Consider the following 26,016-nt stretch of genomic DNA (forward strand, 5'->3'; position numbering starts at 1 on the left):
TGTTTAAGTTAGTCATCATTTATATTACAAAAAAGTTTTACTTGGTGGGCTTGGGGTTTGTTTTGATAGACACTTCTTTTAAATTAAGAAAATAGTTATAATGAAATATCTAAAAGCATCTCTACTGAATGTTAACAAATAGAACAAAAAGTGTGCCGATATCTCCACTCGGTGTTATTGTATTGGTTTAGATTTGCAACATATTGCAATAGTGAATTATTTCACTAATTTCAGTGTGCTGTACAGACAAAGACTGTGAATGGTGAGATTTACTAAAAACTGTCACACATTCTGGCCTCCATATATCAAGCTATTTGTTATGTGTCTGACATATTCAATTGATTTTAGCTACCAAATAGCTCATAGTGTTTTTTACTCAAAGTATGCACAAATCCATAATTTACATTTAAATTTATGCATTTGGCAGACACTTTTATCCAAAGCGACATTGCATTATCCTATACTTTTGTTTCTAAGTATGTGCAATCCCCTGGGATCAAACCCACGACCTTGCATTGTTAACGCAATGCTCTTACCACTGAGCTACAGGAAAGCAGAAACAAAAGATTGAAATTGAAAAACAAATTTTTGTGGGAAATAAAATCTTAAGAGTGCACTTTATAGTGTATTTGAACAATACTTTAAAATAATGTATTTTTTATGATAAAAAATGATGGCTAATGCCATGAAAAGATCACAAGCACAGCTGATTTTTTTATTTAAATATTGTATATTTGAGTATAAAGTCCAAGACGACTGTTACTATATGTCACAGAAACAAACTGTTCTCTATGTTTTTTAATTCTTATTTGACAAAAGAGTACAGAGCTGAAGATTATGAGACAGCCATAATGTTAAGTGTTTTGGAAATCACTTAAAACTTTAATGTGATTAATGATGTACAAGATTAAGCACATGTCAACTTAAATGTGTGCATCTATAGAAATTATAAACGTATGAACACTAGAATACAAAAATTAAAGACCAGATGTTATTTCATAGAAAATCCCCACCTGAAGACTTAACAATATGTGCTGATATCAAGGATAAAAGATGAAAGAGTAAAAAAGATAAAGAAAATTCTTATAAAACATAGTTAAACAAAAGAACATACCATTGTTGGATTTATATGCTGGTACGGGTTCATGTTATATAGAAACGTAAATATTGTGAGCACGAAAAGTAGTCAACACTTTTAAATGGCATTCTTTCTTTTGCCAGTTAATCTGGCAGTGCCTGACACAAAATATGGCCAACTCATCCTTGAAACAGATATTATCTCTGTTAAGAGATGATTGAAAAGATGAAAACATTTGTGCTTAAAGTTATAGCTTTGCCCTTCATTTAAACTTTTGTAGATACTGTACATGTTAAAGGTGTAGTCATTGTGCCACTTCTTCTCTTTTTTAAATATGAATATACTCATTGACAATGTTTGGTGTCATACTGTACATACAGTACATATTTTATAAGTGCATAAAATGCATATTTGTATTCAAAAACGGATTACTAGTAAAATAAATAGCATTGTCTTGCATTCCACAGAGACATTCAACATCATTATGTATGTACAGAAAAAGCAAAGCAGGAGTGAATGAATGAATATTAAATAGAATGTATATATAGAAAAGAAATGGTACAAACACATAAGTTCCTACATAGAGAACGCAGAATGCACATTCTGTAGAGCCCGGCTGATTTTGGCGTTCAATAAAGTGCTGTTTTTTATGTGTACATAGAGAAGACTAATGCGGATGTCATTCTGAACTCCTTCATGAGATTCCCTCAAAATATATTATTAAATCTAGTTTTGAAATAACTTTTAAATCCTGTAATTGAATTGTAAAAGGTTTCATTGGTGCATCAGTAAAGAACTAAAAACAGCCCTTCCTGCTTAGCAATTTATATAAATAACAAACAAAGTCACCGTCTGTTGTACGTGGAAAATGTGCCTTTGAAATCAACCACTTTTTAATACAAAACATTTTTTGCAGTAAGGTTAATAGGCCCCTATTTGCCTGCATTCATTTATAGGAATTGTGCAAAAATGGCAAGGTTTGAGCAAAGAGAAGAACAGCATTTGCCACTGCAGTGTTGCAACCATGCACCTATACATTCTATCAGCACATGCGATGTCTATATGCCCAAATGGCTTTTTTGGCCTTAATACTGAACTATTAATGCCTTTACACATGGAAATATGTATGAACGCACTGTTACATGTATAACACATGCATATTCTATCTACAGTGGTGGCGTGAAGCAAAGTTTGGATTGAAACATTGCAGGACCGGAACCCTAAAGTAGCTGGGTCTGACATCTCTGTTCTACAGTATTTTTTATTATACATGTCTTTTCACATTTAATTATTAAAGGGAGTTTCTTTCCCCAAAACTGGTCTAGCAATAATATATCAGTCGGGCTCTAATTCAGATGAACCTAAATCAGAAGTGCGTTATGTTATGTATCCACAGTAAGGCCTATTATATAATTCTGCGAGTAATGAGGGTTTTCATTAATATTCCTGCACATTCTATGGACAAAGAAATGCATTCTGAATGCCCAGAACTGCAACAAAGACAGAGATCTGGAAATATACATAGGATTTGGTATAATGAGGATGTGACACCGGCTATGCCACCATAAAGGGTAAAAATGCGCATCAGTTTAATGGTGCTAAAAAGCAACAAAAAGTTGTAAGTTAAACATCCTTACGGAAATGGACTGATGGCCAGTCTTATATTAAAATTGAAGATGATAATCAGGAGCAATACAAAAACAAGGAGTTGTCCTCACCTATCATCCTTTTGCTATGTCACGAAGTGACAATTCCGATACTATGCTTGTGTTTAGAGTGGCTGCTGCCCCCTGTGTTCAGTTATTGTCATTACATGGTCAACCAGATCCACCAGCCCCAGACTATCTGCTTGAATTGCAGCAGGTACACAGCCAGCGCTGTCTGCAGCTCCTCGCAGGCACGCTGAGATCTTCGCCGATCTGTGCAGTACAGCGCAAGACCCAGTGCAGAGAGCATAAGGAAAAGGCAGGTGAGCAGGGCCAGGTGCAGGTGGTTCTGGGGGGTGTCATACACTGTGAAACACAAAGTCCAAAAACATCTAAAAGATCTGATGATTGGAAAATTACTATGAATAATTCGAAAAAAGCAGACTGATATTTCTTGTTTTGAATAAGATAATGTTAAAAGTATAATACAAATGTTAACTGCAGAAAAATACTATTATGCAGTATCTTAAGGTACATGCAAAAAATTAAATAAAAGCATGGATTCATGCGATAGTTCGCCAAGGAATGAAAATCCTTTCATTAATAATTGACCCGCATGCATGGCCGCATTAACAATAGGGCTAGGCGGGGCTAAAGCCCCGGGGCCCGAGCAAGGAGGGGGCCCGTGATTGGCTGTGGAGCAGATTGATTACTACTAGCCATCTGATTGCCAAAGCCTTACCACGTCCCCCACAAATTAGCCCTGTTATTTAGTAGCGCTTTGCCGTGTATTCCATGCATTATCATGGAATCATTCTCATTAATATTATTAACAAAATTGCGCATTCGCGTTATGATTGGTCAGGTCGCATGTCAATCAAACCCCCGTGGGCAGCAGGGCACGGTGAATTGAAACGTCACGTTTGAATTTGATATACCAAATCAAATGCATTTATTTTATATACATCAATTCAGCTTAGGCCTATCAGGCGATGGCTGTCTGCGCCTTATTAGAATATAGCCTACGCATCAACCAATCAATCGCCTCGACTCTTCACTTTATTCTAGAATCTAGACTATTCTTAAAATTGCCACGCAAAAAACAGTCTTCGACAGCTAAAAAATGTCATCTTTAAAAAAAAATGTGCGAGTGGGGCTCAAAATAGGATTTTTTTAAAAGCTAAACAGCAGAGGAAACATGAGCTACTCAGTAAAATACCAAAACTATCAGGTTATTTTACTAAAGCTGATGATCACGGAGTGGTGGATGTTGGAGCTGATGATAAAGACACAGCGTCATCATCGACCCCACCAATTTCAGGTAACGTTAACTGTTAAGTTTGATTATTAACTTGATGGATGTATGATATTGCTTTTTGTGTTTGATCAAACTATTCGCCTAAAGGGCTGGCAGTGGCGATAGTGCTAATGTGTCCGGTAGAAATATGTCAATTGTGCTGCGCCATCATCATGATGTAAGTTTATAATTTAAACACGTATTTAAGCACCCAGCAAGCAAAAATTTGTTCCTTAGACGTTATTTAGACGTTATTTAGACCACTCCAGTCCACGTGCATTACTACAGGAAATGTTTTGGATGTCTCCCTAAACCAGCGGTTCCCAATCCTGGTCCTCGCGACCCCCTACTCTGCATATTTTGTATGCTTCTCCTACCGCTTCGGAGGTTTGTTTAATACGCCCATAAGAGCCCTGCGAAGTAAACATCACTAGATATTCTGCCATAAATCCCGTTCGAAATGTGGATAATGTTGCGCAAATCTCAAAATTACGGTTAAATTACCCTTCAATCTTCCGTAGTAAGTTTTGTTCTTCGTGTTCTTAAATTAACGTCAGGCGATTTCATGTGTGCAGGGAGTAGAGAGCAATGAACACAGTTCAGGGAACACGTAATCGGAACGCGGTTCATTCATTAAGCTCTCTTCTAATGAGCTAGAGATTAAAATCCGGTGTGTTTAATCAAGAGAGATACACAAAATATGCAGAGCGGTGGGTCGCGAGGACCAGGATTGGGAACCGCTGCCCTAAACAACACATGAACAAGTTAATGAGTTAAATCAGGTTGAGTTAAGGAATCAATCATCACTTTATTATCTCATTAATGATGAACAGCTGCTGTTAACAAACACAATCACTAAAGAAAACATGAGCAATAAGAGTCACCATAATAGTGTTCAGTGTTTCCTTTAGTTGGGCTTTACCCTTGTTTATACGAGAAGTTTTCTGAAGCACAAATCTAGCTACCAAGAAAAGAAAAAATGATTTAGTTTCTTGTTGTTGAGAAAATTTGCAGAAGAGAGACGGTTTTGCACAGCGCACTTGGTCTTAAAGTGACAGAAGCTGCTAATAAAGCTGATGTCGCTATTGTGTCAATAATGTTAATCAAACTTAATTGTATTTTGTAAAGGAATTGGCAACAGTTATTCTGAATGATTCTAGATTATATTTATGTAAAACAACTTCAGCAGTGTTTAAAAAAACAGTGTTTTTTTCTCTTTCTCTGTAGTTGGTGACCTAAAGTGGTGGGGGGGCCCTGCAGTAACTGATAGCCCCGGGGCCCAGTGAGCTCTTAATGCGGCCCTGCCCGCATGTTGTACCACATGATGACAGTTGGGAAACATTTTTTAATCGATCTCCAATTAAAAAAAATCAATTCGGGAAGTTATTCAAAACAATTGTGTCGGCTATACTATTAACGTGAATATGAATTTCACTCATTTATCTGAGTAGGGGGGCTTTAGTTACCAGCCTTTGTATTTAAATATGGATTCCATGTCTGCAAAACTAATATCTTATATGAAATACTGATAACTTATCGATATTGAATCAAATGGAAACCATAAACGAATCGAATCGGCAAATTAAAAAGGAGGGGGTGGAGTGAGCCATTGGTTGCAATTCGGAACCCCACTGCTAGATGCCGCTAAATTTCACTGACCGGTTCTTTACATTTTTATGAAGTGATGAGAATTCTCTTTTTGCACAAAAAACTACTTTTATTCAACAATCTTCTCTCTTCCATGTCAGTCTCCAACATGCATTTAGAAGAGCACACATTGCACTTTGATGTCCATGGGAGGGCCAAAAAGCTGTCGGATTTTATTTAAAATGTCTTAAATTATTTTCAAAGGATGAACAATAGTCTTACGGGTGTAGAACTAAATGAGTATTAATAAGGATTTTCATTCTTCGGCGAACAAACTTTTAAACTGATAAAACAATAATTCAGTAATATGGGTTTTACATAGCAAGTTCAATAAATTGTCTTATAATCTTTGTACATTTTTATCACCACTTGTAAACCTTGCTGTGTCCCATATTGCATGCAAAAGAAAAAGATAATGTTTCACGTTTTTTTTTTTGACACACATGGTTCAACACATTTCTCATTAAATTGACTTACCTCCTAAACAGTCATAGTACGGAATGTCTAGAAACCCACATAAAAAAGTAAATAATGAGGTTCCTGTTTAACATTCACTTTTCTTTCAATTTCATCAGAAATAAGCTTCAATGATTGAACTTGATACATTTGTTTAAAACCTACAAATTGTATGTTGAAAAAAGTTGATTTAAAATATCTTATAGTTTTTACTTCAAAAATTCCAAAGAGTACAGACATTTTGATTGCTTAAAAACACCAGTTTTGGAACACCTTTTTCTGGGGGAAAAAGACAGGAAAATAGACTATAAGATTATGAATATTTATTGATATTGGGTTTGGTAAAGGCCTTTCAGCTGACAGATAACAACTCCAGAGGGAAAGACAAAGTGCACTGATGCATATAAACAGACGACATCCTAAATTACCTTCCTTAAATTCCTTAAATTAAATTCTTTGTTTCATTAACATAACAGTCTTGTTGGCACAGACTGCACACTGCCTTATTTGCATGTATAATTAATCTGGTGAGTAAATCACTAAGGCATGTTTGTCCATCTTAGTTTTTTGTGCATGTTTCAACAGACCTCAATGGGAACATCTTATACAAGCCACTCCAGTTTAATTTAGTTTTTTTTTAAGTGCATTCTCTTAATAATGCAAAAATCCGCTTTATGGAAGTGTTAAAGACACCCGGGAGGTTTAAGGGACTGCTATAGCATACTGTTTAACTCTCACCGTGAACAGTGATCTCCGGCTCTCTGAAGCGAACTCGCCTCTCAGATTTCCGTCTACGCAGGGAGTCTGACTCTACACCTCTCACGCTGGACCTTTTCAGGATTGAGGTGGGTGGCTTTTCAGGTATGATCTAAAAGAAGCCGCAGACAAGAAAAAATATTTAGGCTTTTTGTCTGTTTAACAGAGACCATATTAAGTAATTCTGTGGATAGTACACTTATGGTCCCTACATTTAAAAACATTATGAGAGAAATAGCATTTTCCACAAAAGCACTAGTATTATTACCTCGGTTTTGTCAGTGTCGTTTTGTATGTACGCTTCTTTTCTGTGTCGCAGCTCAGAGTGTCTGTCCTTATGGCTATGAGATATGCCACTCAGAGCATCGCTGAACGATTCACTGGCAGAGAATCTCTTTGAAAGAGTCGACACACACTCACCCAACGAATCTGGAAAAGAAACATCGCTGAACAATCTGCCAAAAACATACCTGACATTATATCATGTCAGCAAAAATAGTTTTAGCAACACAAATATAATGAAACTACCGGAAGAATAATTTAACCCTGAAGCCATGACAGATGAGTTCAACATTCCTGACACTGGACTGCCCCATACATAACATTTTTCATAATCCAGTAATATTAAAAGATGATGCCGAACAGTCCCTACTTGATATTGCTTTTCTGCCTAAGATCTTAATATGCAATAATCGGTGGACAGAAAGATTGCACTTTCTTATATATGCTTACTCATTCGTGGGCATTTTACTTAGTGGGCAAAAATCTTCTACAGAAATATGTAGAGCTATGCTTATATGTGAAGCAATTGGGGTCAGGAAGCTTTACTTCATCAGTGAGTGTAGGCTTTTAAAGAAACATTCACTGGAAAGCTGCAAGTGAGTATATTGATATGATATGATCATAACATAAAGAATATCAAATGTGGCTGGCCTGTAAAGATTGGATGTGACCTTCACTGCAGTATATAGACTAATCAACAAAAGATAAAGAACATCTGATTTACTTTTCACACATGCCCCAATTGTCTGAAATAAATGTTAATATCACTATATTAAATAACATTGAGGACTATACACAAGGTGAATGTTTTTGTACTGAATAACAGCAGGGGCTGATAAGAGTATACTAAGTACGCAGTGTTTCTTGAAATGTAAGCTTCTAAAAATTGTGTGTCTTACTTGTATATTCTGTTTTGCCAATCTCTCCATAGACGGTGGCTAACAGCTCCAGACTCCGGACTGTGATGGGATGATCATTCCCAAAAGCCCGCTGGTGGATTTTAGTGGCCTAAATAAAAACAGTTGGAAAAGATTATACATGTTCAACTCATTTTCTTACACTGCTTTGTTAAAAAACAACATGTAGCATAAATACATGAACATACCTTACCACTGTATTCTAACGCAAGGTGGGGTCTGAAAACAATCAAGAGTGACAAAGTGGTTAGGAATGACACTATTTAGTTCCTCTAAATATTTGATTTTTTAAATCATTGGTTAGTATTGTAATTGAATACAATGTTTTACATGTTATTATCAGCATAATTATTATACATTTGTATATTTTTATGATTTTGTATATTTATATGTTTTATAAGCATTCCCACTTGACAAAAATGATTATTTTGAACAGTCTGGTTTTTAATTATAGATATTTCCTCTGGTTGATGAACACTGGAAATAGGTCAATGTAGTGTTTTTCATATTCAGAATTGGTTTGAACACTATGACATTATGAATAAAACCAATGTGCCTGCTGCACAATATTATCTATTCACGTGTTGTACAGTATTATCAGCAAATCTATATCATTGATTGTGCCCTGGGGACACAGTTGACCATTCCCATTACAATAAAGAATGAAACGTGGGAGTGTGTATTTTTAGAACAAGTCCCAGGATCACATTTGTCCACATAATTTACTAGATTAATATTTAATATTGATGTTGTGTGATCAAATGTTATCTATCTTTCGAAATTGATAAAAACAGTTGTTTTTGACAATCTAACTTTAATTTCAAAATTATAATATAGTCTGTGATAATAATAAATCCCCACAGTAATCCATCACAGTAGATGGTTCTCTAAAACACTTTATAATAACTCTAATTGGTAAATAGTGCCATGGCTGTCCGCTATTACTTGATAATTTCAACACATCGAGGGATGACATGACATCAATCTGCTTACATGGGGTACTTTACCGGTGCTATTAAACTGTTCAACATAATATAAATAATAACAAAGGAACATCCACAGCAAACTTGAGACAGGAAACATCCACAGAAATAAGAAACAGGTAAACATCCAACGGTACGATAAACAGAGAACATCCACGGGTACGATCTACGATAAAAATCCATGGGAGTCAGGGGTTAGTATTTTGGGAACAAACATTGTCCTTACATAACCATTGAGCTGGTATCAGTCAGATTGTTTGTTATGTTATTTCAAATTTTCTCACCATGTGGCATGTGATGTGTGAAATAGTCATGCTTGATATCCACACTTCTGTTAAAACCTTTTGTAGTTTGACTTTGAAGAAATAATAAGTATGGAATAGAAATATGCTGCAGTATAGATGGTTACAGCGTCAACAACATAAAAAGATGATGCGTGGACGAAACTTGATTTCCGTAACCTCCAGAAAGAATCAATAACTGTTCAGTAGTTTTAATGTTATTTAATACAGTTTATATTAAATAAAATATTCATTACAAAAATAATATAAATTAAATATAAAATGAATGTTTTTATTATAATCAAACACACACTAGTAGTTAACTACGGGCCAGGCAGGGCATCCAATGAATCCGTAATATAATTTACAAGTCAGATCAGAAAATGAAAATGAAATGAACTAATGAAAGGTTATATTGCTTCTGCAATGCATGCATGTGGTATGGGGTCTATAAATTATAATTCAGCGTAAAGTCAGCATGGTGTTCTGTTTATACATAAAATTAAATCTCCACAAATAGTGGGCCATTGTGTAATATGATAGTGTGTTAAGGTGAACAGATCCTTCCTCTCATAAGTCATGCCACATCGTGTCAACTGTCACAGAAGCTATAAAGCAAATCCACAATAAGAAACTCACAGTATCTTAGCTTATTCTGTCCTGTTGTAAAAGTACTATTTTTGGTGCATTTACTTGTATAGAGAAGTGGCTGTAAAATGTAGAGCACATAGCATAAAGCCTAGCCTGGCACCTTTGCTTTATTTGAACACACAGAAATAGTTTGTCAAATAGTCCTTTCAGAATGCACCAGCTATAGATCACTTCAGCCAGGCTCAGTCAGGCATACCGATACATTACAGCGCCCATCACGATAAATCTTGGCACACGTGTGCAGTGATTTCAACTGAGGTGCCTAATGGAGGTAATGGAAATGTGTCGCCCATGCCAAAGATATGGCTTTGTGAACAGCTCACTTCTGTTTGGCTGGAGTTGTTGGCATGTGGATGAATATGAAGCTATTTGGTGTTGAGGGGCGTTTGATGAGAATTTGCATAGCCAATTCAGAATTAATTTTAGTCACAGTGTGGTCTGTAAGACCAACTAAAACAGCAATAATTAGGATACAATTATTATTGGACAGAAGCAGACACAAAATTTACATGAATTTTGTTGCGATTATTCAAAAAATATAAAAAACACTGCAGACAGCACAATTTTCAAGTCAAACATTAAACAAAACTTAATTAGCATTACATGCATTATGGATGTGACCAAAAGTTTTTGAGAGAAGTCATACGTTGTAGGATTTCTGTGAATTAAAATTTGCAAACACGAAGCAATATACCCAACAAATGGAGAGTGGACAACGTCTTGGTTACGTATGTAACCTCAGTTCCCTGATGGAGGGAACGAGACGTTGTGTCGAGAACGACAGATGGGGTTTGGCCTTGAGAACCAATCAACTCTGACTGCTATAGAAAAGGCCAATGAAATTTGGCGAATGAAATTTGCATGCCAGTCTCCACCCCCGGCTGTCCGCTATGACCGCCCGCATTGGTCAGGAAGACAGTGTGGGCAGCCCTTGAGCTCCCAGGGACTGTGACAGGGTGACCAAGGGGACGGTCTGCTTCATCATTCCCACAGGGGTGGATCGTCGGCTGGCAGAGCTAACCATCTGTCAAGGGGGGTCCCCGGAGGGAAGGTTGGCTCCGCCTTTTTACCTGCCTGGTGGGAAAATGGCACGCACTGTCGGTTTGAGAGTGGTGACGGCTGTCGTATGTATACGACCTCACACCTCGCCTGGGTGTGAGGTTGGTTCGCCGAGCACAGTCCAGTGGAGTGTGCGATCGGCTGCAAATACACCCGGGGAGAACGGAAAAACTCTGCGAGAAAGTGGGCGCCAGGCCCTGAAAAGGGCCCGGCTTTGGTGACGAGGCAGGAGTCGTCCCGTACCGACCGATCAGAGCCGTGGCACAAATGTCTCTCCTGGGCCACCATGGTGGACATCGTCCGACCCAGGGCCCGTGCCGCCGCCTTGGTCGCCCGTAGAGCGCTGCCAGCGGCGGCACGGAGATCCTGCATTATACCCGGGTCGGCCTTACCCTCGTGGAGCTCTCTCAACACCTTGGCCTGGCGGACCTGTAGGATGGCCATGGCGTAGAGAGGAGGCAGCCTGGCCCGCTGCATCGCAAGCTTGCACCGCGCTCCGACCTAAGGAACCACGTATCCCCGGGTTAGCACGGATAACATCACTTCTGCTTCCTCCTGAACTCAAAGGCTGGGGGTGGAGCTTGGATTCGTCAGAGTCGGATGCCAGTCTCCCTCCATGCTGCGAGCGACATCGCATCTACATCACACATCGTTTCCGAGTGTGTGCGTGAGGATCCGGACGGTATGCCACCGCCGGTTGGGGAACGTTCAGAAGAGCAAATCGGGATGCGATCGGCACAAAAATGCCCTTTGCTACCATTTGATTACATGTATTACATAAAAATTATATTGAATGCATTACAATGATGACACCTTTATTATAATAATATTTATTGTTTTGTCGCTTGAATGTAGATCATGTTGTAGTAGTCAAAACATATGTCAGTGTTGTTATAATGGTTCTTTGTTAATTAATAATGACGGGGTGTTGGTTTTCACTGTTTGGTACTGTCCTCTGTGGACATCTGATCGGACACGACATGATAAAGCTCTCATCTACAAGAGCGCTTCCTGTTCCAGCACTGAAAGATTTAAGAGGCAAAACCACTTAGAGTGTGAAGTATGAAATACATTTTATTTAAAAAATTTCAGACTTCTCTAATTAAGTATACATTCACACTTATTAATTTAGCAGATGCTTTATATAAATAGTTTTTATCCTTAAAATTAACATCTAGATTTCAATAAACTAACTATATTAAGTTTCATGATTATTGAATGGACAATGCATTTGTGCTTAAATATATGTTTAAAGCTTTCTGGTTCTTTCAGCCTAATAATTGTAAATATAATATCATCAAAACACATAAAAAAATGCTTTCCTTTACAAAATGTCAAAATTAATTTATCCTGGCAGCCTATATATTGTATGTTTTTAAAGGAATTTTTGGCAACAGCTCTTTTAACGCATGTTTACAAGGGGTTGAATGTGCAATAAATTCAACTGTGACTGACAGCTGTCCTATTGGACGAAAGATGTTGAAGAATTACCCTCTTCAGGTTTCCAGAGTTACTTGACCCGAAGACTTTAAATGTCTGCATGCAAATAATGTGGCCATCGCCACAATTAATTCCCTGAAACATTATCTTATTCGGGCAGCAATAAAACAATCTCGTTCTCATTCAAGTTTAATATCCCCCTCTTTCTTGTGGCACCAACAAGCTGTCTCCTTCTCTGAGACAATCAGGTTAAATGCTTTAAGTTCCCAACCAGTGCCAACAGATGAACATAAATGTTCTCAAGTGTATGCGGTAGTGGTCCTACAAAAGTCTGCCTCATCATGTTTAGCCCCTGGAGGAAAGAGGACACCTGAGTCAGAGTGTCCCAATAACACATGACACCTTAAACTCACATACTGTAACACAAGTCACCTTTCCCTAACTCTCTTTATATCGGAGTGTCGACTGGTTCAGAATGGTAATTCCTTTAATGCAGCAATACACAAAACCTTAAGATTTCATAATACCCAGAAAATGCTACGTTTGTAATTAATAAAACCTACAATGTAAATTGAAAACTTGCAGTTGTTACCTTAGGAACTGATGTTGGTGTACACCGATGGTAATAATATGTTAATTCAATCAGGTTCATTAATGTAATAATATAAACTGATATTTACTATTACTTTAAATACAAAAATAGCCTAACAATATAGATTTCTATAAGAAAAACATATAAATGTCAGCACAAATGTACTGTATATAATTTGCCAAATCCCACAAGAGTGTCATAACATGCTCTTGTTAGTTGTCCTAAACAACATTTTGTTTAGTTTATAAAATTAGTTCCTATATAGGCTCATTTCTTATTAGTACATAACATTTGTTTGGCCAACTGAAATAGTTTTAAAGGTTAAATAAATTTTGTCAAAACAACAAGTGAGATTTACTTACTACTTTTTTGTGTTTATTTGCACAATTTTACTTAAAAACAACTGTATGCTAAACTTAAGTGTGTTTAAATTAAGTAAAATAAAATAAAACATTTAGTAAAATTGTTTACCATAAATGTACATTAATTGTATAGTTAACTTTTGTTTGGATGTGCGCCAATGCGTTTACTCAACATTTATACTGTATATGTGGTGGAATATTAAGGATAGAATGTGTTTAAAACCAACATTAAAAATAAGTCTGTGCAATTGTACACTTTTTGTACATTTTGATTTAACTGAGATACTGTAAAATGTAGTCCTTCTAACAAATTCACATTGTCACAACTTGCCCTGGTCACCCTTGTCATTCCATTGCGGTATACTTTGATGCTAAAATTTGCATAAATAACAAACATACTTCTTTAATTTAAGCAAACATCCTAGTAAAAACAGTATGCAGTGCCACATGTTGGCAACGTATAGTTGTTTTCACAGTCAATACTCACTCCTACCTCTTGCTCATGATGCAGAGCTGAGCCAGTCTCTCAAGGTCCTCGGCCTGTGAAGTCTGTTCTGATAACTCCTCTTGAGACAAACATCCTGATGTGCCCAGAGCTCTGTCTTCCTGAGACCCTGATTTAAGTAAAGTCTGTCAGAAATTTCACAGGTGATGCAAACACAGTCAGAGACTCATATACAGACAGAGAGAGAGAGAGAGAGAGAGAGAGGGAGGTTCAGAGAGAACTAAAGACATGTGACCATTGCTGCCGCACCCTTGAATACAAATTCAAGAAAATGCAAACATAAGAAAAGCAGAAGCTTAGCTACACCATGATCCTTTAACTAAAAACTTAAGGTACAAACAAAGCACTCATCAACAACATAGAATACAGGTTACAATCAAAAGCTTAATGTAAACCTATATTTGTACACATATTTAAATGATTTACAGCAGTTTTCACATAAATTTTACAGCACCATCAGACAGAAAACCTTACCTCAAAAAATAGTGTATAAATATTGTAATTCTGAAATATAAAGTTAAATAAATAATAATAATAGTATATATAAAGAGGGGCAGCATGATAACAAAAGCTCACTTTCAAGCACAGCATTTCAATAAATAATTCAGTAGATTGTTGTGTTTTAAAGAGTTAATAATATTTATTGAAAAAGTGCATTTTGGAAATGTTTTTGCTTCACATGTAAGCAGAATATGTTATCGACATGAACTGCTTCATGCAATCTACAGTACACTGTATATATATCGTACTGTATATACCAGGGTTAACTGCAGATTGGTTTAAAGTCACTTCATATTGACTCAGTGAAGCTTTATCATCATTTGTTTGCTGAACGTAATACATTCTTCTGTTGCAATGTTATTACTCAACTTGGCGTATCCCAAGTGCATTCTGAGAAGAGTAAGGTTTCAGGCATGAGGGAGAAAATCATGCCAGCATTCTAGCAAAGAGCTGAATCAGGCAGCGTTTCCATAGTACTCAACTCTTTTAAGGGGTAATGTGTAGCGTGGTCATTTATCTCCCTCAGCCCCTGTTCTCTCTGCTCATGCTAGAGCACTGTGCTACCTAGGCAAAAACCGCCAGGCAGTAAATTGATGTGTCTTCATCTATGGATACTGGTGCATTTCAGGGCAAATAAAGATGGAGCTCTGTTCCAGTAAATAGATAACTGCACCCTGACCGCAGTATGGGGAGACATTCTGTCCCTGGGTCAATAACGTAAATATATTTTCTTTGTGGTAATATTTGCCGATTTAGGTCGTTTGGATGTTCTGGATGACGCTCAATTTCCAAGTTGCTGTTTTTACTCAATGTGTTGATACAATACATTAACAATAACATTTATGCATTTGGCAGACGCTTTTATCCAAAGCAACTTTCATTGTAATATCCTATACATTTATACATAGGTATGTTCCCTGGGATCGAACCCACAACTTTGCCACTGAGCTACAGGAAAACACAGTAGGTGTTGCTAGGATGTTATCTACATTCCTGTTCCTTATCAAGTCTGAGTACTTGTTTTCAAATTATTGGTTTCAAAGAATTTGTGATATGATGCATGGCATGTGGGACAAAGTTTAGCCCTTTATCCGTTTAAAGTATTTTCAAAATCTATTAGTGTACGCAAGCGTCATTCCACACCACTCCAAACATTTGCATCTTCTTCATCTTCTTCGTCAGTGATGGAACCCCAAAATACATTCTACTGACTATAAATAACTTTGTAACTACATTATACCTGACCTCAATCCAACACTGAAACGATGACAGAAGGCCAACCACTGTCAAAAAAATATTTAAACAATGTGTTACTGGGGCAGTAACCTTTCAAAATGTATCATTTAGATAGAGATATGTATACATTTGTACCAATGTGTAGTTCTGAAGTACTCTTTAGGTGCAAAGGTTTACGTTTTGTAAGCGTATTGCCCCAGTGACAGCTTGGGTACATTTTTGACCATTTGGTCTGACTGTAATAACGGTTTTCTAAGCAACCAACACTCTAATTATAAGCTTAAATATTAACATATTTCTTTAAACTCAAAGTACTAAGTTCTATCATTTCACATTTTTTTACATATTGTATTCAACACACATCTGATGAAATAGCCTTTTTGATACGACTTTTGAGTCTAATGTCCTTATGAAAGACAAAGTTTGCTACCTAAGGGTTCAAGTTTATTTATCCATAAAACAGCAAATGTCCCAGGGATCAGCAGACAACTTTTAAACTTCAAGTTCAGTTTCTAATACACTTTCATTAAAGGAACACGTGTCCACTGAACCGCACCATAAAAGTTTAGGTAAAGCAATAAAAAGTGGACCTGCCTGTGCTGCCCTGCAGCGAGGTGAGCTCAATCAATGCCACTTCGTAGAACATCTTCTCCGCCTGAATGAACTGCAGCGCTTTCCCATCTGATTTTATATGGGTGAAGGATTAGACATGCTTGTCACCAGAAATAGCCTCTTGTTATGATCACAACGTCATTCAAGCTCAGTGAAATTTAGAATTTTTCAGCTGCTAAGCATCATCCTATAACAGAAAATAAGATACTAAAGGTGTTCACTGAACATTTAATGTGTCGCCTGAACAGAAAAAAAGGTTCATATCCATATAACAGCTTCAGGCCTGTGTTCTGTTTTGATTGCTTTGTGTCTGTGTCACGCTCTCATTTTTATCTCTATAGAAAGACACAAAGCTTCTGGTGGGGCTATAAATAGACGTCAACTAGTTTTTTTACACGTGTCATTATAGAACCTTGGTCAGAAAGGAAATGTGCTTAAAATAGACAATGGCCTACATTATCTAATATATGCAGAGGCTCTATTTTGGAAACATAAAGTTCATGTGGAACTCATTTGAAAAGATGTGACAAATGTGCTTTAGATGAACTCATAACAGAAACGTAATGTTTATATGTCGACAGTGTTATTATTTCCAGCTGCTTTGTTTCATTTGTGTGCTATTTGTACGTTGGACTGTAGCTTTTAAACTTGCAAACTTTCCCTCGAATGAGCAGCTTATTCCCAGGAGTCCTCGATTTATTTTTAGTTCTCAGCTGGGTGAGGAACATATGAATTTGCTGACTAACAGGATCAGTGGGAAAGTGATAAATCTGTTTGTGGAAACTGCGATGAGAACCCTTGAATAAATATGGTAGGACAAATGCATTCTGCATTGATTTTGTAATAAATTCCGTCTTTTAATGCAGCCTTTTTTCCTTCCTCTCTCTACTAAATTTTATTAAAGGCCAGTGTCCTTGTGCTTCACATTCTAGAAATATTGTTTAATATATTCATGATATCAGAAACTCTCTTAATGCTTAGTGAGGTCAGCATTACTTAGAACTCAAAACTGTCCTTTACACATGTGCGAATTGGCGTGTTCATAAAATAGCATCCAGCAATGTAATTTATAGCAGTTTCAATATAAATTATGACCTTTGAGGACTATGACTTGCTACACACTGGAAAACTACTGACTAAATAATCTGCTGTCATGATGAAGTTGTGGTAAAATATGTTCTCTATTCAAATACAGTTTTGTTACATATACCTACACGATTTTACTGATTATTTTCTTATTTTAGCTAACATTAATCCAGTCATGTCAAAAAATGATCAAAGGAATATACATTACAGGCAGAGGAACTTGGTTTTGCAATGTATTGTGGAATATATTTATGAATTAGAATAATTATTCCTTAGTCGTATCATAGGACAACAAAACGTGTTAAATATAAAGGACTATGACGCCAGGTAATGGGTTATTCAGACATATTCGGATGGTTATTTTTTTATTATTATAATGACTGAGATAGTTGTACTGTATTTTAATAGATTACACTTTATAAACTCTAAATGGTGCAGTGCCATTTTCAGATATGCTATCAAAAACGAATTTCATAAAAAAAAATTACATATTTTTGAAACTTGGTAAAAATGTTAAATCACAGTAATAAACTGTAAATTTACAAGTTGGGTGTAAAATAGCATGTTTTCATGAGTATATTTACATTGGTGTAAACCAGTGATACATTTTTATTTTGTCTTGTAAACCTAAGCAAATTTTGTATCTGTAAACTGCTGTGAATGCTGAAATTGGGTCATCACAAAATCAATATTATGCTCAATATCTATTTATACACATTTTTGATATGTCCTTTTACTCCAAATGGAGTTGAACACAAAAAAATGTGGTATGCATGAACTGGGCCTTTATGTTAAGATGACGCTTATAAAGTATGATGTTACGTCTCTATACTTTTGATTTTTTTAATGTGAAAAAAAATTCTGTTCATTGAGCTAAATTGATCTTAAACATTTAATAAAATATGCTTGACATGTTTTGTCCAAGTATTATCCAAATAAATTTACCAGAAGTTTTTCATGTTAATCTTTCCAGTTCATGAGTAAGTCAGTCACAGTTTAATCATAGATATTTAATTCTCAAAGTGTATACTGAGAAAAAATGACGATTTAAAGTTCAATTGATCTTTTTAGCACTGAAGTGCACTTCGAATGATATGTTATTATATAAATGCAATTTTATAAATATGAAATATTATTGTGGCTTTAGTAATACAGACATTGTACGTTTAAACCAAGACGATTTTTTTCATATTCATTCATATGACAAGATTGTAAGTGCACAGGGGGATAGAGGGTAGTTTTAGAAAAATACTGAAAGTGTGCTGGTTGACAACTTTAAATCTGGCTACATTTAGCTACTTATGGTTCACCCAAAAATGAAAATTCTGCCATCATTTACTCAACTTTATGTCATGTCATACCTGCATGACTTACTTTCTTCTGCAGAACAAAGCAGACGATATGTTGAAGAATGACCATGATCCAACAACACTAAGACCCCAAATGACTTCCAATGTATGTACACAAAACCACTATGACAAATATTCTATATTCCACGGAGAAAAGAGTCATATACAGGTTTTGAATGACATAATGGAGAATCAAAGATGATTTTTTTTTGCCTTAACTACTACTTTAAGATTGGTGCTTAACCTGATTCAACAACCAGACATTACATTTATTTGCATACATTTTCAGATTACCTTATGTCTGAAGGGAAGCTAAAACAGTCCAGGTAGAATACTTTTGATTTCATACATTCAGTTTGACCTTCCAAGACCAAATAAGCTTTAGTTTGTATTACGCCCATTCAAATAACTAATTCTATTGTCATCTCTCATGCATTGATAAAACAGACGTAAGTAAATTGCTTTTTTAATTAAATGATAAAATCTACACCCATTATTTCTCTTTGAAGTAATTACAAAGAAATCACATTTTTCTTATGGCCCACCGCTATTTACCAGCACACTGTCAGTGCAGATATCATAGAAAACATGTTGAAACCGATTCACATGTAATTGGCTTTTAACTGAAAAAGAGGTCGCCAATGATCTTGGTTAATGGCTTAGGTTGGGCAAATGACCCATTTTAACATGGAGCTAAAATGCACACTCTTGAACCCTTTTAAACTCTACACCTTTGTAATTGAGAGGCCCGATCTTTAAGGTAGAATGCATGTCATGTAACACTAGCCTTGTTGTTAACTGTAGTGTACGGTATGGATGAATAATGACATTGGGGCATACGATGGATCTATGCTGGTTAATTACATGTGACGCTCATCAGTCGACATAAAAGAAATGCCTACAAATCCTCTTAGCAGAATTACCACACATGTACTGTAAGCCTTCAGCTGTAAAGTCCCTGAAAACTATTCCAGAGCCTAACTTTGATATTTAAAAAGGCTGAACCCCATGTAGTTCATTTATCAAACTTGTAGCCTAAAGAAAGTTTGTATACCACTTATTGTTAGCACATTAGACAAAATGAATGTTCTCTCGTTGTAAGTGTCTGATAAATAAATACATGTTTTTTGAATATTCATTACAAATAGGGAGCAAAAGTTAAAGGATACAATTCTTCTCATCAATGTAGAGTTCAGCAATCTGTACAGAGAAAATAAAAATTCAGACAAAAGCAAACCTGAATGGCTACACAGAGAAGATAATTAAGATAAATTATTTTTAATAAAACGCACATTTAAGTTCATCTTATAGATGTTGTACAGAAATACATTCATTCAAAAAAGTTTTCAATCTGACTTTAAGATATTTCAGTGAAGGCACATTACGTTAAAGTTGTGTTGACATATTTTGCTGTTTTGTTGCACTGTTGCGCAACAATTTGATTGTTGTGGTACAATATATCTGGGTATGTAGGGTTTTGTAAAGTAGACTTCATGGGATGTTCATGATTCTTGACAGAGTCAATGGAAACTGCTTTTATCATTTATTATAATGCTTACTGTTATTTCTACTATATTTTTTCGTAGTTTTTCATATTAGATATGGGAAGTTGACAAATAAACCTTGTCTTATAGTGTGAGACAGCAAAAAATATAAAAAATAACAAATTATACTGTTTATTATTATACATATTATTAATGTAAAATAATATGCCTATTTTACATGTATTTTTATCATTTATTTACTTTTTCCTGTCAAACCATTGGACAAATGATACAGTTTATTTGTCAATTATTACATTATATAATATAGTTGAATGCTTGTGAAAAATATAAATATTTATTTTGTCCGGCTAATTTCGAAACAGCTCTGTCTGGCCATTTTCATACCACGCATTCCAGTACTCATGTCTTAGAGCCACTGTTTATGTTCTGGACAATTCCTGGGGACTTGAGGGTTTCGGAGAAGGTTTACCAGAGATACCCAGAGTGTGTAATCTGAGCCAAGAGTTTTTTTTATCTGACTCACTTTCAACAAGTAACATTCATGATCAGACTGAAAAGGAACTATTTATGGAAACACTCAGAGAAAGCAAGATGTATTGGTATTTAGAGTTTTATGAGAAACTGACCTCATGTTTTAATGAAACAGACATTGACACCAGTCAACACAACTGTAAACAAAGGGGTAAGCCAACATTAACTCAAGCACATCTCATGCTCTGCACTGGCAAGCAAATGTGCTAATCTCTCTAAACCCACAATCTTTGCATAAAGGTGGACGTGTGTTTGATCTGTCTGCTCAGGAACAGATACGCTATAAATGTTTGAGAATACATTTATCAGCGTAAAATATGCATCAACTGAATCAGGCTTGTTTTAGGTTAGTATGTCACTGCATCATAAGAACGCACATGCATGACTGAGAAATGCAGATCTTTCTGCAAGGGTATATCTAGCCGAATGTATGCAACACATTCATATTGCACATGCAGATACAAAAAATGACATTTAAAGGCCATTTTAATCATTTTTATGCCATAATGCATCTTTATGGAGCTCCATCCTGCAGATTCAGGGCTCACCTGATGCAGGCAGTTGGGTAGTGAGTGGAAGCTTTCCACATGTGTGAGCCCCAGCAGAGAACTCAGAAAGCAGTGCAGAGCAGCTTGGGAGTCTCCTTCCTGCTGGAGCTGCCTGCCCAGTTCAAACAAACCCTCGCGGCTCCCGTTCAGCATCCCGTGCCTGGGATGGCCCGCCAGAGAGACCCTCTCTGCGTGTTCACGTGCCAGACAGCCACAGCACTTACGTCTCCCATCTGAGCAGCAGCAGAGGTATTGAAAAGTAGTCGGTCCGGAGGGATGGAGCAGCACAGACAATGTTATAAAGGACAGTGGGAGTGTGGAGAAAGAGAAAAAATGGAGATCCGTCGCTGTAACATCAAAACAAGAGAAGCTCACAGCTTCTCCTCTCCCTCCTCTCACGTTCTGTAAGAGTCAAGGGCAGGAGGCGTGGGTGTGTGGGAGGAAGGAAGAGAGGGATTGTGGGGGGAGCATAGGAGACGGCATCGCTCAGTCCCCGCCCACACAACATCGCAAAGAGCAGAGGAGGAAGTCGGGATTTATTCTTTGAGTGACACTGTTCACAGCCAATTGTTTCGATGCAAATTTTCAGTAGGATAAATGAGAACGTATTAGCATGGTTTAATAAGAAATACAACTGGTAGAAGATAGTAATAATAATATTATTTGATTGGGGCTTGCTGATGATACTGTAGGGTTTATGTATGTACTGTATGCATTGAAAACATTCATTATGCCTCGTATTACTCATGTCTTCTGTAACATATAGACTGTTATCAATAATATGTGATACACACAATGGCAACACAAAGTGTCATTTTGCCACAACATGTTTTAAATAAAGTGCCAATGGATTGTTTTAGAAAAATACAAATTTGAATTTGGAAACAATATTTGAAGTTTCCTAATGTGCTAAACATGTGGTTATTTTGGTTGCATCGGTAAGAACTTTAAAGTAAATAACTTGATACGTTTACAAAAAATACTGTAAATGTACTCTAATTAAAAAAATAGAAAATAGATTCAGGTCTAAAAAGACCATTTATCATATATTCTAAACCTTTAACGTGTAGCCACAAATTACTCTAATTATGTAATTTCCAGTTATGATATTATACTATTATAGTTTTAAATAAATGCTTCAAAAATGCGATTGAAGAGTTGAAAAGTTAAACATTATATATATTTTAAAATGAACATTTAACTATTCAAATGTATCAGAAGGCATTACTGTGTGGCCTACCAGAGCTACATGTCTAAAAATACTTTTACTGTCTAAACAAGGACATCTAATATTTATTTGAAGGGTGCGGTGACTTCACATGTTTGCAGTTCTCTCAGTGACTAGTTATAAATTTTGTGCTTGAGTCATTATGTCCCTTAAATTGAAGCTGTTTATTACACTTTCGCCCACAAACTGGATTTGCTTCCCGTTTATCTAATAGATACAAACCAGTTCATGACGTCACCAAAATAATTTATTTGTCATGATTTTCCTTAAATACAATTGTTTGGTCAACTATGTAAACTACATAATTTGTGATGTAAATTGTGTAAATTCCGTTGAAGAGCACATTACATTTGTTGGCACATAACACAAATAACACTTACTCTATGTGAGCTGTTATTTACATTTTAATGGTTCCCTTCTTTTTACGTACTAATATTTACATGTCTAAGAATGGCATTTCGATCATTTGGTATAACCTAGTTACACTGTAGTTTACTTTATATTAGCCGTGTGTGGACTTTTAGATTTTTAGATAGACTATTTGAGTTTCCTGTTATTGAGCTATCAAGGCTATAATTGCTAAACACTTAATTTTGTTGAGCACTGGGAATGTACTGTACTCAAGGTCGCAACTTTAGCCATGGACAAATGTTACCCAGCCCCCATACACTGAGCAAAGGACTGTCCACCCCAACAATGGCCCTGACAAATAAGCCCTTTACCTGACTGCAAAATAATAACTGCAAAATAATTGTGTGAGCTTGGTTTTAGACTAGGTAGTCTAGGTAGCGTAAAAAAAATCATATTTAGCGTAGATGTTTGAGCTTCAGTAAAATACAAATAAAATAAAACTCATATTGAAACATATCTATTTGACGTTTTTATTAAATGTAGCCTTTTAATGATGATTCATCCATAGATTGTTGTTGCCTTTGTCTGTGAAGTGCCTATCTTTAAAATTATAGTCTTTAAAATCTGTTTTTAGCAATCAAACAACTCTTTCAATCAAGAAACCCATATTTCCAAATTAAGTCTTAAAACGTAATTTTCTAAATATATATTGTGACTTACCTTCATGTTTCACGTCTGTCTTTGCATTTTAAATGCTTTGGCTTCAGTCAATACATGTAAAAATACTAATTTCCTGAACTCTGGCACCCTCTGGTGGATATTATAAAAATCACACCTAAATTAACAAATTCAAATAAATAATACAATGAAACATATTATTTAAGATCATCACACACCTGTCTTAAAATCATCAAAAACGCCTTTTTCATGTAGATTAAAAAGATTACATAATAAAATATACGTTTTGGCAAGAGATTCGCAAGATTGTCAAACAAGGCACAAGGAAATTACCAATTACCATACTAGAGGTCACATTTGACATTACAGATGCATCACTGTAGAAAATAAAGTACCATCTGGGAATTGGTTCTGTTTAAGATCAAATTCTACACAGGCTGGCACATGTAGTGCCGAACCCAAAGACACATTGGTGATCTCTTCTAAAACTCTCTTAAAGGAAAAGAAACACATGTGAGTAGCAAAAATCATTTGTAATTGTAATTTTTCCATGAATTGTTATTTTCTACCACAGTGTGGTGTCTCCATTAGGTCTCTCTCTTGATTTAGAAAGCAACAAAGTGGAACACAGGTGTCCAGCAGCATCAGCCATCTCATGTCACGCATATCCTCAACAACCAGAACTCAATGGTAGCAAAAACAAATTTGTTTCCCAATTTGACTACATCAGATGAACAATCATTATTGTCTGACACCTGGTGCTTTTCTTGTCTTTTCATTCTTTCACAGGCAGCCCAAGCTGCATGAAATCATTAGGCCGATTATGTGAACTACACGCTTGGATTACTTGGAAAAGTAATCCGATTAAAGCAATGTTGAGCTGCTTGACTGAAAATATTTTTTGGCATAGTTGCTTGAGATGCACAAAACTTAGTCACAGAGTACATATACAGAGCCTGCAGTGTAAGTAGATTATGGCTTTACCAAGTGCTAATGTAGAGGCAGTAATACAGTTTTTATGTTAGAACAGCAAGGATAAAGAATTTGTAGTTGTTAAACATTTACATGAGATTTGGGATAACACTTAACAATGAGGTGCTATTAGTTCCCTTTCTGTCGGTCTCTCGACGTTGTGTCGAGAACGACAGATGGGGTTCGCCCTTGAGAACCAATCAACTCTGACTACTATAGAAAAGGCCAATGAAATTTGGCGAATGCAATTTGCATGCCGGGCTCCGCCCCCGGAAATCCGGTATAAAAGGAGGCCGGCGTGCAGCATTCACTTACCTTTTGTTCTTCAGAGCCATCGCTCATGAGTACAACTCAGGATTCAATCCTCTACAACTACACGCTGGTGCTACGACGTGTTACAGCGGATCGTCCCTTCCTGCAGCGACCTTCCCCTGGGCGTCTCGGCGGTTCCGGAGGTGTTAGAGATTTTTTCTAAAAGTCCTTTTCAGGACTGACTGAGCATTCTCCAGCGCGGCATGTCCCGCTGTTCTCTTGGGTGCGGCACCCTCATCGAGGAGGGGGATGGACACGATCGCTGCATTAGGTGTCTGGGCGTCCAGCACACTGAAGCAGCGTTCGTTGACACATCTGCCTGCACTGCGGGCAGATTGTCATTCAGAAGTTGCGGTCACGGGTGGCTGTCTTCCTACGGGAACCAGCCACCATTTCGTCTGCTACCCGGGCTGTGACATCTGTGGCTACGGCCCCGATGACCACCCACGTTAGCAGCGTTAGTGATACGGGGAACTCTGCGAACGTAAACCCGCCAGCCAAGTGCTCACGGGCCGATCGCACCCCGATTCGCTCTTCTGAACGTTCCCCAACCGGCGGTGGCATACCGTCCGGATCCTCACGCACACACTCGGAAATGATGTGTGACGTAGATGAGATGTCGCTCGCAGCATCGGAGGGAGACTGGCATCCGACTCTGCCGAATCCAAACTCCACCCCCAGCGGTCGAGTTCAGGAGGAAGCAGAAGTGATGTCATCCGTGCTAACCCGGGGATACGTGGTTCCCGAGGTCGGTGCGCGGTGCAAACCGCGCCCACCCCGGGTGCCATGTTTTTCCCGGAGGTGCATGAGGAGCTGTGTAAAACTTGGAACGCTCCACTCACGGACCGTTCCAGTGAAACCAGCTCCGGCTCCCTTACTTCCCTCGATGGTGAGGCAGCCAAGGACTGCGTCGAGATCCCCCGGGGGATCCACTCCTACCGTCCAAAGCACGTAAGACTTCGGCATCACTGGTGTCGAAAGCTTGCGATGTTGCGGGCCAGGCTGCCTCCTCTCTCTATGCCTTGGCCATCCTGCAGGTCCGCCAGGCCAGGGCGTTGAGAGGGCTCCACGAGGGTAAGGCCGACCCGGGTATAATGCAGGATCTCCGTGCCACCGCTGACAGCGCTCTACGGGCGAGTAAGGCGGCGGCACGGG

The 26,016-nt window shown here is 37.2% G+C and overlaps 1 protein-coding gene across 2 annotated transcripts; it reads right to left on the minus strand.

Annotated features, from left to right (window-relative positions):
• Positions 1–2,645: 2,645 nt before the first annotated feature.
• Positions 2,646–21,734, minus strand: c15h14orf180 (chromosome 15 C14orf180 homolog). 2 transcript variants are annotated; one of them, XM_056767887.1, is made up of 10 exons: positions 21,321–21,734; positions 19,906–19,936; positions 16,284–16,370; positions 13,941–14,061; positions 8,268–8,298; positions 8,062–8,170; positions 7,149–7,309; positions 6,863–6,992; positions 6,146–6,172; positions 2,646–3,090 (listed from the first exon to the last, which is right to left on the minus strand). In XM_056767887.1, the coding sequence occupies exons 1-10, from the start codon at positions 21,471–21,473 to the stop codon at positions 2,888–2,890; spliced, it is 1,053 nt and encodes a 350-aa protein (XP_056623865.1). In that variant the 5' UTR covers positions 21,474–21,734; the 3' UTR covers positions 2,646–2,887. The 2 variants fall into 2 exon arrangements, with proteins under 2 accessions (XP_056623865.1, XP_056623866.1); XM_056767888.1 differs by lacking the exon at positions 6,146–6,172 and having other exon boundaries at positions 21,321–21,733.
• Positions 21,735–26,016: the final 4,282 nt, after the last annotated feature.

The sequence above is a fragment of the Triplophysa dalaica genome, chromosome 15 (genome assembly GCF_015846415.1).
Source record: "Triplophysa dalaica isolate WHDGS20190420 chromosome 15, ASM1584641v1, whole genome shotgun sequence".
Lineage (NCBI taxonomy): Eukaryota > Metazoa > Chordata > Actinopteri > Cypriniformes > Nemacheilidae > Triplophysa > Triplophysa dalaica.